Here is a 12,500-nt window from a genome sequence, read left to right as displayed (position 1 = left end):
GAAAATTTTGTTTAAGTTACTTTTCTTATCCAATGCAACTTTAATATTCTGCATGAGGACCGTACATGTAAATCGTCAAAATTACTGGTAAGGCATATTCAGATAAATGGATCTTAAAAATGCTTCACAAAAATTTCCCATTTTTTCATTTCTTTTCAAGAGTTAGAGTGTACATTAAAGTCACGTATTCCAAATTTGAGAACAAAATGGGGGGTCACCGTCTTTGTTTGTGTGCCCGTACATTTTTGCTCAGCCCCTATGCTCAGTGCATGGCTCTGCAGAGCACTATGACAGTGTTTTCATGTCAAAAAAGACATCTAGTTCTAAACAATTGGCAGTAATGTCCTGAATACCAAAGCATGGAAAATACTGTTACAAGTGGCGAATTACATGTAATTTTAATGAAAAAAATGCTTGAAGTCTAAAACCTGAGTTGTGCCATTGTACCTTCAGAGATCTACATGTAAGTAAACTGTAAGTTTGAAGACCCAGAATTCTTTCCTTTCTATTTCTGTATACTGTAAAGTTGTTATGATTGTAATCATGTATTGAAGCATGAAACTAACCGGATAAATTTATTCCAGGTACTGTCCAGGTGGTCCTGATTCTGATTTTGAATACTCCACACAGTCATATACTGGATATGAAGTAAGGCAATACACTATAGTAATTACTGTATATTATTTTTATTACCTGTAAGCCTTTAATGGGGTCTGAAACAATCCCATTAAAGAAATTCTCAAAAAACCAGCGGAAAAAAAATTGTGGTACCTTAAAAGACCTTTACCTGGGGATGTGACAAAGATCTCCTTCAAACAATATTGTTGTATTTTTCATCAACAAGCTGCTGATTAAATAATGGTGATTTCATTAACTGATACAGTGTCCTCTTTCCTCCTTTATCGATTTCACGATCACTTTTTTTTTCAGCTGTACAAGGTAATAATGATGTCACTTAAGTGTCTCTCTAACTTTACTTTACATTAATAAACTTAATCTTGCTTACTGTAAATTGTTTTCAAAAGGTACAGTAAAGGGTAGCCCTCCATGATATTCAGTTCATGAATCCTGTCCTAATTTTCGGCATTTTTGGGCATACCAGTAGTTGTTAAGAACATTAAATGTTTGTTTTCTTCAGCCTACATCAATGAGAGCAATCCGAGCACGATACAACCCTTACCTTCAAACAAGACACAGGATAGACCAGGTGAGAATCTTATGATCATTTTAGTAAGTTTTTGTTGTTTCGTGGAAAATGTTTTTTTTTCTGCACAGCATGCACAGAATTTTGTGAGCATGTGGTTTAAAGCTTTTAGTCAATCCAAAGGAGTCTTTTTTGTTTCTACTACAGCTTAAACAACTTGGCCACAGTGTTGATAAGGTGAGGTAAATAATATTATTGTGCTTGTTTTAGGAATTTACGTTAACACAAATGTGTAGCTCACTTAAATTTCTGTGACTGTTTTTAACCCCACGAATGACCCTAATTGGAGCTGAGTATCAAAACAGCAACTTTTTTTTATTTTGAAGGTTGAGTTTATTGTGATGGGAGGCACGTTTATGTGTTTGGATGAAAGCTATCGAGACTACTTTATAAGAAATCTTCATGATGCACTCTCAGGTCACACAAGTAACAATGTTGATGAAGCTGTCAAGTAAGTTCGTTGCAGTTATGCAGAATTGAACATGGTTCAAAGAAATTTCAGAGGTGCATTTTAAACTTGTATAAAGTGACCCAGGTCACTTGTTATGACACCAGCGTGGGCCTTTTCGGATTCGACCCTGCATATACCCTAGGTGTGAAATCTTAAATGTTTCCTTTGGTCCTGTTTTTATGTTATTTTAATTCCTCAGTTTAAGGTGACATAAGTACTACAGTTTTCCAAAGAAAAACATCAAGATTTTGACTGAGTTCCTGGATGAGGGACTGGAAACTAGACATTTCAAAGGCCTTTTTATCAAAACCTAGCCATATGACCAGGGTTAAAATTTTGGGAATTAATAAACAATATTATGAAGATGAAACCGTCAACATTTTTTTTGAAAAGATCTATCAGACAGTTTTTCAGTTATTATCAAAATAGACGAAAATTCAATGTTTTTGCCGTTTGTGAAAAACCTGTCAGACAGATTTCACTTTATATTTCTATACATGATTTTTTTTTTTCGTTAAGGAAATCCTGTAAGTTTAAGGTGGGTTCATACGGCTAGTTTTTGAGAAAAAGGCCTTTGAACTGTCTAGTTTCTAGTCGGCCTCCAGTAGTGTGGTCACTGTTGTTCCAGTGACTTTAGAACAGTTTTCAAAGTGTTGTTTGTAAATTTATTCTTCTTCCTTGATTACAAACACTGTAAAAAACTGAGATAAATTTGAACATGGTGTAAACACCACGGATAAATTATGCAATTTTGATCGCTGAACAAAATGTTACAATAAAAAATATGGTTACATTTAATACAAAAACAACCGTGAGTTAAGTGCTCAAATATAGTTAAAGGCACAGTAACATTGGCAAGAGCATTTTAAGCCAAAATTAAAATAAACAAAGTGTGAAACTAATTACTGTGGAGTAATATGAATACATAAAATCCTTGGTTCTGCTCCTTGCACTGAAACTAGAATCCTTTGTGGTAAATACTCATAACCTTGAAGATTGTTGCTTGGGTTTACAATCTTGAAAAAACTTGCAACCTTGGTTAAAACTGCTACTTTGATGAAAAGCGGAGGGGTTGGCGCATTGGTAAGATCTCTGCCTTCCAACCCTAAGGTCCCGGGTTCCATTCCCGGTTCTGCCGAGAGTGGAATATTTGGCGACCTTCTTTCCCGCTAAAGTTCACTCAGCTTTCCATCCTTCCGAGGTCGGTAAAATGAGTACCAGCATGCATGGACTGCTTAGAAGCAGCTGCAATTTGCGCCTGTATATGCTTCCAGTCCACTGGGGGTAAATTGATCATTGTAAAGCACCTTTGAGACGTTTGTGATAAAGGCACTATATAAATGCACCACTTTACATGTAACTTGTGAAACAAAACCCTTCTTGTTTGATGTGTATCGTGAGCCTTACTGTATGCGAGAGAGCTTAATTGCAACAGTAGCATCCTTAGAAAAATCTAGAAAATTCTGGAGGAAACAATAAAAAGAACTAGGGAGGGTGACATAAATTAATTGAACTTTCCGTAACGAATTTTAAATGATAACAAGATGAATTAAAGTAAATAATAGGGTATAAACAAGTAGAAAGACAAACACTAGGTGTTCAGCTGTAGCTACAGTCACTATATTTATCATTTTCACCTGATTTGCATTTGTATTTGTTTGGTAAAATTACATTTTACATCAATTGCAGTGACTAACACTTTAGAAGAGAATCTTTAATTTCACAGATTTCAAAATCTTGATCATTTTCTTCAGAAAACTGGAGTGAGCCACCTTAAGTTGCCTCCTTCCTTTAATAAACAAATAACAAACAAATAACCACAAAGCAGGCTGATAGCATTTTTAAAACACAGAGGAAAGGCTATTTCCTTGACACGTAGCACGTGTATTCAATTCCATGGAAGTTGCTACCTGTTATTGTGTTCTGAAGCTATCAAGCCTTCCTACATGTACCCATAAATCCCTCAAAGTAATTATTTATTTGATTATTGTTATGAATTAAGCAGAATAACGAGGCAATAAAATAATAATTAATATTTTAATGTTGTGCATTCATCATTTTAGATATTCAGAGAGAAGCAAAACAAAATGTATAGGGATAACAATAGAAACAAGACCAGATTATTGCTTAAAAAAACATTTAAGGTGAGAATGCTCAGTTCGTAACATTGAGTCTTTTTCACAGTGTGATCACTGAAAATTCATGCATGATATGTGCTTGTTATTGTCAGTGTCAACTTGATGATGGTGCACTAGCAAAGCAGAATTTAAAATAAAAACTTGAAGGGTAGGCCACAGTATTGTTGTCCATCTTGGCTGGGAAATACATGTAATATATACAAGAAGGTACTCACACCTAACAGAAAGACAACTAAATTAACTAATTTCCCATACATCAAGGAAATATTAAGTGTGTGATTGCTCTTTAGTTCAATGCTAATGTATGGCTGCACACGCTTGGAGATTGGAGTACAAAGTGTGTATGAAGATGTGGCAAGGGACACAAACAGGTACTGGACATAGAAGAAAAAACAAGCTAATCTTTGGGATTATTTGCCATTGTTCATGTCCTCCTAGGTCCCTGCATCTATAATAGTGTTAAGGTTATTTTTCCATTAATTCTGGGGGTAACCCTGCGATGGACTGGCATCCTCTCCAGGGGGGAGTAGAAATACTCCTAGTCACTTTATGCTACAGAAACCGGAGATGGGCCTTCTAGGCTCGTAAGCAGACTTTACCTTACCTACCTTTTATTCTTCCATACATGTATTGGATATGACATGGAAAATTCTCAAAGTGGCGCCCAGCACCATGTTAGCTATTAGCAATACCCCTTTCGTATCCAACTAGTCCACATGGAAAAATAATATTGTTTATTTAATTGAAGTAAATTCTTAACAATAATTATTATTGTATGCTTGAAAATTCTACCTCCTGCCACAAATTCTTTGGCTTGGCAACACATGGTGTAATGGTTTGGTAGAAGAGCTGATAACCAAGACATAGTGAGCCAATCAAAATGACAATCATGCAATATCCATGATCAAAAATTTAATAAAATACTTGATAGACTAGGAATGAGTTTGTCACATGTATGTTCCCAATACACCCCAGCAACCTGATGTAAAAAGGCACATTACAAGGAAAGATTCATACATGTATTGTTTCGTTTTATGTTTTGGGTATGTTTTTTTTACATGAGACTCGACTAACAGTGAAATTGGACATGTGTAATAATAATATGGTAATTCATTTATTGTACTTTTCAGGGGTCATACTGTCAAGGCAGTGTGTGAATCCTTCCATTTGTCCAAAGATGCAGGTTTCAAGGTCAGCTGTTTTTGTTTATTTGTTTCTGGATACATTTTGAAAAACCACCACGTAGTGATTGGAATCTCCTGAGATTTTATTGGCGATCATCGGAAATAATCGGATTGACCCAACCAATCAATCGTTGATTATAATCGGAAATCTATTGATAAAAAGAAAACATGCACCCTGTTTGTTTTGGACAACATGCAAACAAGACAACGAGGAGGGGACCCTGGGGAACTAACTTGATCTTCGCAAGCTGTTTATATCTGTTTTGCTTTCATCTAATCTTGTTACCTTTGTGATCGCAGTAAGTTAATTAACAAATCGCAAGGGGTTCAGCGTTGATTGTACTCTTATTGACAACAATATTCGTCATCACAGTGGTCAAAATGTTGTGGACTCACGAGGCGCAGCCAACCACAATATTCAACGCCAAAGAAAGTTTTTATTTCAAAGTGTGACCAAAATCACGACTCAAAGAAAGAGCAAGCGTTGTCTATAACTTTCTCGCAATATGATTGGTTTATTTCCCAAAATGGGCGTTCCTGATTGGCTATTACATTGCGTGACAAAATGATGCGAGCATGATGCATACAGCGTTGTCTAGACTCTTGTAGATGTTACAGCAAATTAGCCAATCAGATTGCGAGATTACAAGCAATTGTGATAAAAATGTATTTTCCAGGTGATCTGGTGACGTAATTTGGAGGAGTGGAAAGAAAAATTTTTAACGACGTATCCCACAACCGTGCGCGGCCTTAGGTTTTGTTTCCAAGTTTCCTGCAGTATTTCCATCGCCAAAACTCAACAGATCATTCCGTGTCTCCCACATTTCCTGTTACCGAATGAACATTCAAGTGGAAACCGCTGATATATAACCTCGCCTCTGCCACGTTGAATTGGGAAATAACATTCAAGGCCGCGTCGGTTGTGGGATACGGCGTGAAATTTTTTCTCCCCAGTCCTCCGAATTACGTCACCAGATCACCTGGTTACGGCCAGCTGCTGATTTAGAATAATTTCTCGGAGAACCATCAAGGTAAGCTTTTTCTGTATGAAGTACAAACTATCAACAGTAATGTGAAATAAATGCAAAATGCAAAACCTAGCCTGGCGTGAGCGTGTTTCGACGAGTTTTGGAGAACATTAAAAATGTTTGAAACGTAGGATAGCGTATTTGTCTGTGATAATCGATTGTCATCATCCATAAGCGATTGTTGCGTCGCTTAAAGATTTTGGATCAATGATCGATTATAATTGATGATCGGTACACCACTACTTTCGCCAGTTAAAAATTTAATACAATCATTCTGTTCTACAGGTTGTGTCTCACATGATGCCCGATCTGCCAAATATTGGATTGGAGAGAGATATTGAACAATTTATTGTATGTTTTTTTTTTTTTGATTGCAGAGTAAACATATGATTTTCCTTATTGTACCACTTTTGCCTTCATTACCTTCTCATTTCTTTTTCTGATCTTAGGAGTTCTTTGAAAATCCTGCTTTTCGGGCAGATGGTTTGAAAATTTATCCAACCTTGGTTATTCGTGGTACAGGTTAGTGGTATTAATTCTCTCTTTAAAACTCTGATTTATGCATATTTTTTGTGAAGAGCCAGTGAAAAGGAATGTTCTTGTTTGCCATAAAGATTAACGTTTTCATTCATCCTAGTAGCTGTTACCTTCCAACTTTACAACACAATGCAAAATGATGCTATCAAGTGAATCATTTGAGCAAGTGGACTTCTTCAATTTGACTTCTGTTTTTCGCTTTTCATGTGGTCTCATCAATTATGAGAGGTCCATTTAGAAGATTCTTTTCAAGTCAACCACTCATGCTAAATTGTTACATGCGAGGTGGCCTATGGTTTATAGTAGGGAATTTAAGAAACGACGATGGCTACGACTACGACAACGGCAGAAAACAATAATATCATTGGTTAAAAGAGCATAGGTAATCGTGCTGCACTTGCAGCACGGATTTTAGCAAGTATCTTTGCAGTTCTCTGCATAACGACGACGTAAAATCACCAAATTTGAGGTTTTGAGGACAACGTAAGCAAGCAACAGAGAATCTTTCATTCTCTGTTTTCACTCTGAAACCGCTCCTACCAATTTATTTTTAGGATACTTTGCCCACATTGTACGACCCGAACTAGACTGAATAATCGCAAAAGACTAACTATAGAGCCAAGTTATATTTTGAGGTGACGTTTTCGTCGACCATTGCCATCGTAGATCTTAAATTCCCTTGTGGCAGGTTTAAAACGCAGGTCATTATTTTATCTATACTGACCCATTGACACCTGAGCTGCCCTGTACTGCCCCCATTGATCAGTAAAATCATCTGGCATTAGACAGAGTAAAATCTATTAAGTCCTACTCATAAGAGTCAATGGGCTAACCCTTTCACCAACGTGGGGTTCCCCATTGACGGGTAAAATCGTCTGGCGTTAGACAGAGTAAAATCTATAAGTGGCACTCTTGGGAGTGAAAGGGTTAATGGGGACATAGTTTTTGAGTGAATCTAGCTGTTGTTAACCCTTTCACAAACGTGGGGTTCCCCATTGACGAGTAAAATCGTCTGGCATTAGACAGAGTAACATCTGTAAGTGGCACTCTTGGGAGTGAAAGGGTTAAAGCAACCCAAAACCTTCAAACTGGGTAACAATGGTTCAGATGGCAAAGGCGAATGGAGTGAGATGGTACAGGCATGTGTTGAGGAGGGATGATGGGCATTTTCTGAGAAAAGCGTTGGAGTTTGAAGTGAAGGGCAAGAGGAAGTGAGGACGACCAAAGAAGACGTGGAAGATGCAAGTGGAGAAGGAGAGCAAGAGTGTTGGATTGGAGAAAAAAGATGCCATGAATCGAGTGAGATGGGATAAACCCGGATCAAAATTGGATTGATGATGGTGATGATGGGTAACCTTGGGCCTAAACATCATTTTTAGACCTAATGAGGCATTAGTAAAGCTTTTGTAACAATCGAACCTGTGAAAAGTGACCTATACTTTAAACCTGTTTGGTTTACATTCCTTAATCAAGAATCCATGGAAGTGTTACCTTTTGTCAATTAAAGTACAAAGGAAGTACTTTCTCCTGAGTGATTTTAAGACCCTGAGTGTTGGTCCAGCTAGGGTATAAACCCACAACCTCACACATATTTGACATGCCCATGGCATTCTCAACTGAGGCAACTAGCGGTAATTTGGGGTTTGTGAAGAACAAGTATGGTATCAAACTGTGCTGTGTTGGTATCTCTCTACTTTTTATATTGCATTATTTTGGTTTAGGTTTGTATGAGCTGTGGAAGACAGGTCGGTACAAAAGTTACCCTCCAAGTACTCTAGTGGACTTGATTGCAAGGATTCTTGCTTTAGTTCCTCCCTGGACAAGGGTGTATAGAGTTCAACGGTATGGTCATTTTCACAATTTATTTTTCATTAATCCGTTCATTCCTCAAACACCCTAGGATGCCCTCAGTTGATGAGTAAAGTTGTCTGGCATTAGATAAATGAATGACTTTATTTATATGTCATCAAGGATTTAGCATTGCTGCTAATTGGTTTCACCTAAAACAAGTTACAATCATCAAGACTATGTACAAATTATATAAAATTAAAATAATAGCTATTTACAAGACGAAAAGCCTATCCATCAGAAGAAAACTACAGAAGTGATTAAAACTAAGAATAATAGAGAGTAGATAGAGTAAAATCTGTTAAGAGTAAAATCTGTTAGGACTCACTCCTAGGGGTCAATGGGTTAATGTTGATGATATTCATTATGCTATAGTGGTCATTCCATTTGACTATGTTTACTTGTCCAACACAATGGATACAATCAATGCAAAGAAGCTTTGATTTGTACTTATTTGCCCTAACCCTTCAGCGCATGCATATGTAGAAGAGAGTGTCTCCAGAGATGTATCCAAATTTGTTTGCATGTTGCTTGTAGTTAGCATCCCTTTAGCTGTCACATGGGGTAGAACCTGTGTTAGTTGCCCAGGGTTCAGTAAAATGGACTTCAGTTGTTCAAGGCCATGTATCGTTCAAATGTTTTTTGTTTTCTCTATCTTTGCGGAATTTTCAGTAAAAGATGTATAGATCACTTGCATACGAGTTTAAACTAGTTGTCTCTTCTGTACCTGCTCTGTGACCCTTGCCCCTTTTTGTTTACCCTCTTTACAGCTGAAGAACACACGCTGGTGACAGCTAGATGAAAAGACCGAAATAAAGTAAACAAAAACAAATGGTTACTTCGATTCCGGTGGTTTCCATTTCTGAAATTGTAAGTTTACATTTTAGGGACATTCCAATGCCCTTGGTTAGTTCTGGGGTGGAACATGGTAATTTAAGAGAGCTGGCACTGGCACGGATGAGGGATCTGGGCACCCAGGTAAGTCAATTGCGATACATCATGTAGTAATTTTTACAATAATAACATAGTTTGGCGAATAGGAGATCAACTCTCCATCTTAGCAGGAAGATGGGAAGAGATGTGTGATGTGTCATTTTAATTAGTTTTTTTCCAATTTCTTACTTTATTTTTATGACTTTTATTTTTTGTCTACCAGTTTTTGCTAGCGATGGCTGACAATGTGCCATTCGGGTTCTTGAAGTGGGATCTCTTGTCGTTTTTTAAGGGAAAGTACGGTCTAGAAAAAGTTTCTCTCAATCGAAAGTTGTTTACCTGTATTGTCATACTTGACCACTCATTTGGACAAAATGTGTTGAAATAGCCAACATTACGCTTCAAAAATAGGCAAATTTAAATTGAAATCCGCCATTTTTGTTTTTGTGTATGCAAACGAGGCCATGACGTAGCAATACAAGGAAGGATTACGTTTTTGCAAACGTTGGCCGTGTAACACTTATATTTGAACAGACTTAACTGATTAGAGTGTAATGTGAAGTGCTAAGTTTCTACCCCATATGAACCATGTGAGCGTTAGCCCTACTGATGGAAATGGGCCCACACAAGGACAGAAAAAAACTCTGACCAGGGTGGGAATTGAACCCACGACCTTCGGGTTAGATCACCGATCTCTGTCCTTGTTTGGGCCCATTTCCATTTGTTGACTATTGCTACGTCATAACACGTCATATCCAAGATGGCGCTCTTCAAGTCACGAAAGAGGCAACTTCAAAGTGCTCTTGTCATATTTTACAGTCAAACCAAGCGAAGCGTACCCCTTAAGATTGCATTAATGAAGTGATTATTTGAAACTTGAACCCGCTAGTCGTTTCAAGAATGCAATAATGAATTGATTATTCGAATATTGAACTCGCTCGCTCGATCCAAGAATACGGCTAAATTCGCTAACGGCTTCCGTTTTCGAAAAATCAATTCACTGTTGCGACTAGTAGGTTTCAAACCTACTAGTCTTTTCTAGAATGCAATACTGAATCGATTTTTCGGAAACGGAACCCGTTAGCCGTATTCTTGGATCGAACGAGCGAGTTCAATATTCGAATAATCAATTCATTATTGCATTCTTGAAACGACTAGCGGGTTCAAGTTTCAAATAATCACTTCATTAATGCAATCTTGAGGGGTACGCTTCACTTGGTTTGACTGTAACAGGGAACTGGACAAAACGGCAATTATTTTCGAATTCCAGGGGAAAAGTTTTCGTAATTTAGAGAAACTTTTTCTATACCATACTTTCCCTTTAATGCAGTTATGACTTTGTCCTTCTATCAGTAACCTGGGTGCCAGAGGTTTTATTCGCGAGGAACGGTTAACCCGCGAAGCGTTGAACGACGAATGGAGACGCGAAAAAGCCGTCGCGGCTCGGTATGGTGGCTTTGCCACTCATAGAGATCACGCCAAAGGAAAAAAAAACCCTCTGGCACCCAGGGTACTCGGTCAGCGAAAATAACACCATATCATAACCTGCTTTTCCTTTTTGTTAGTGTCGTGATGTGCGTACTCGCGAGGTTGGAATACAGGAGATTCACCATAAAGTCCGTCCTTTTGAGGTAAGTCAATGTTGGCTGTGAATTTTAATCTACATCTGCTAGCACTCGGCAGAGTTCCTTTTTGACTTATGGCTGTTTCTGCCTAGGTGGCTTCATACACATGCAGTAAGGTTTTTTAGAGACATCAAGCCAAGCCGGCCACTTATGCTGGAGGGAACAGAACAGCTAAAACACCGAGGAATCCATCCCCTACTCTTTTGGAATAGTCTAACGTTTATGCACAAGGATTTTGTGACGGGACCTGCGGTTTACAGTCTTTATCCGAGAAGACTTCAAAGTCTTACCATTTGTAGATGAAATTATAAAGCCAGTCCTATCTCCTCAGTTGTTTTAAGATCCTGAGTGTTGATCCGGCCGGGGTTCGATTCTGCAACCTCCCGCACGACAGCCCGATGCTCAACCAACTCAACCAACGGTGCCCGGTGTTTTAGTAATGGAATAATTTAAAATTAAAAGACAAAATTCCTATTCCTTGTTTTAGATTGAATTGATCCGCCGTGACTACGTTGCAAATGGTGGATGGGAGACTTTTCTTTCATATGAAGATCCAGAGCAAGATATCCTTGTTACATATGCTTAGAATAATTTTTATTTTAAGTTTTTATTTTCCACATTGCTGTAATAAGTCATGCTTTCGCGGTTACAAGTAGTTTTTGATTCACCAAATTCCTTAATTCTTTGAAAATATCCTTGTGGGATTACTGAGATTGAGGAAGTGTTCCGAGGAGACATTCAGGCCCGAACTGAAAGGAGGATGTTCGATTGTCAGAGAGCTTCATGTGTATCCTTTATGTTTAACCTGTTTTTTTGTTTGTTTGTTTGTTTTGTAATTTTAAGGCACAAAACAATCTCATTTGTGTCCATTGTTTTCTGGATTATTAAACTTTTTTCGGAGCCCTAATCAAACGATCAGTGAAAGCTTGTGTACTTGAAATAATTTTCTATTCCACCATGGTATCTCCTGATTACCGGCCCCACTAATAACGTGATTCAGGTGCTGGGTGACGGTTGATTTTTTCTGTCGCGGGGTTAAGCGTTTGTATCCACAATCTTGGACAGACTAAAATGGAACAGAAATGCCCCCTCTCCCCCAAATCAAGGATGAAGGTGCGTGAAGGCCAAAACGCGCCATTTTCCCATCACTGATTTTGGGGGGGAGGGGTGGTCTCAATGTTCCATTTAATTTGTCCAAGATTGTCTAAGGAGGGTATGACGTCACAAATTCAAGATTTGGTCAATTAAGAGGTCATATGTCAACACATTAATCATCCGAAACCACTGGCCTCTGACGCAGTCACGCTCGTCGCTAGTGTTGCTATGTTGAGATACTACATGGAAGATATTTTAAGAGAAGCGGAGCGTATAAAAAAGCCAAACCTAAAATGAAAATTTGCCAGTACGATCAAGAATAAGGGTATAACTCTACGTAGAATTGACGAAAAAAATGCCATGGAGAAAAAGAATACCCGAGGAAACAAAAGTAAGAGTTAGAGTTCTCAACCCCGCTACTGATCTTACTCTGGAAGCATTTCTGGGGAGTTAATCG

General features: G+C 38.0%; 1 protein-coding gene across 3 annotated transcripts in view; it reads left to right on the top strand.

The window, feature by feature from the left end:
• Positions 1-12,500, top strand: part of LOC138047563 (elongator complex protein 3) — a 25,649-nt gene that overhangs the window by 9,619 nt on the left and 3,530 nt on the right. For all 3 annotated transcript variants that reach the window (XM_068894466.1, XM_068894464.1, XM_068894465.1), the window contains 14 exons: positions 585-648; positions 1,139-1,207; positions 1,352-1,381; positions 1,531-1,655; positions 3,719-3,799; positions 4,084-4,164; positions 4,924-4,984; positions 6,291-6,356; positions 6,455-6,527; positions 8,264-8,384; positions 9,278-9,368; positions 10,889-10,954; positions 11,436-11,521; positions 11,649-11,735. In XM_068894466.1, the coding sequence (XP_068750567.1) occupies positions 585-648; positions 1,139-1,207; positions 1,352-1,381; positions 1,531-1,655; positions 3,719-3,799; positions 4,084-4,164; positions 4,924-4,984; positions 6,291-6,356; positions 6,455-6,527; positions 8,264-8,384; positions 9,278-9,368; positions 10,889-10,954; positions 11,436-11,521; positions 11,649-11,735 (1,101 nt within the window). The remainder of the gene's footprint in view (positions 1-584; positions 649-1,138; positions 1,208-1,351; positions 1,382-1,530; positions 1,656-3,718; positions 3,800-4,083; positions 4,165-4,923; positions 4,985-6,290; positions 6,357-6,454; positions 6,528-8,263; positions 8,385-9,277; positions 9,369-10,888; positions 10,955-11,435; positions 11,522-11,648; positions 11,736-12,500) is intronic.

This window comes from Montipora capricornis, chromosome 4, assembly GCF_036669925.1.
Source record: "Montipora capricornis isolate CH-2021 chromosome 4, ASM3666992v2, whole genome shotgun sequence".
Taxonomy (NCBI): domain Eukaryota; kingdom Metazoa; phylum Cnidaria; class Anthozoa; order Scleractinia; family Acroporidae; genus Montipora; species Montipora capricornis.
The sequence above is the reverse complement of the archived record's forward strand: the minus strand, read 5'-3'. Positions and strand labels throughout refer to the sequence as shown.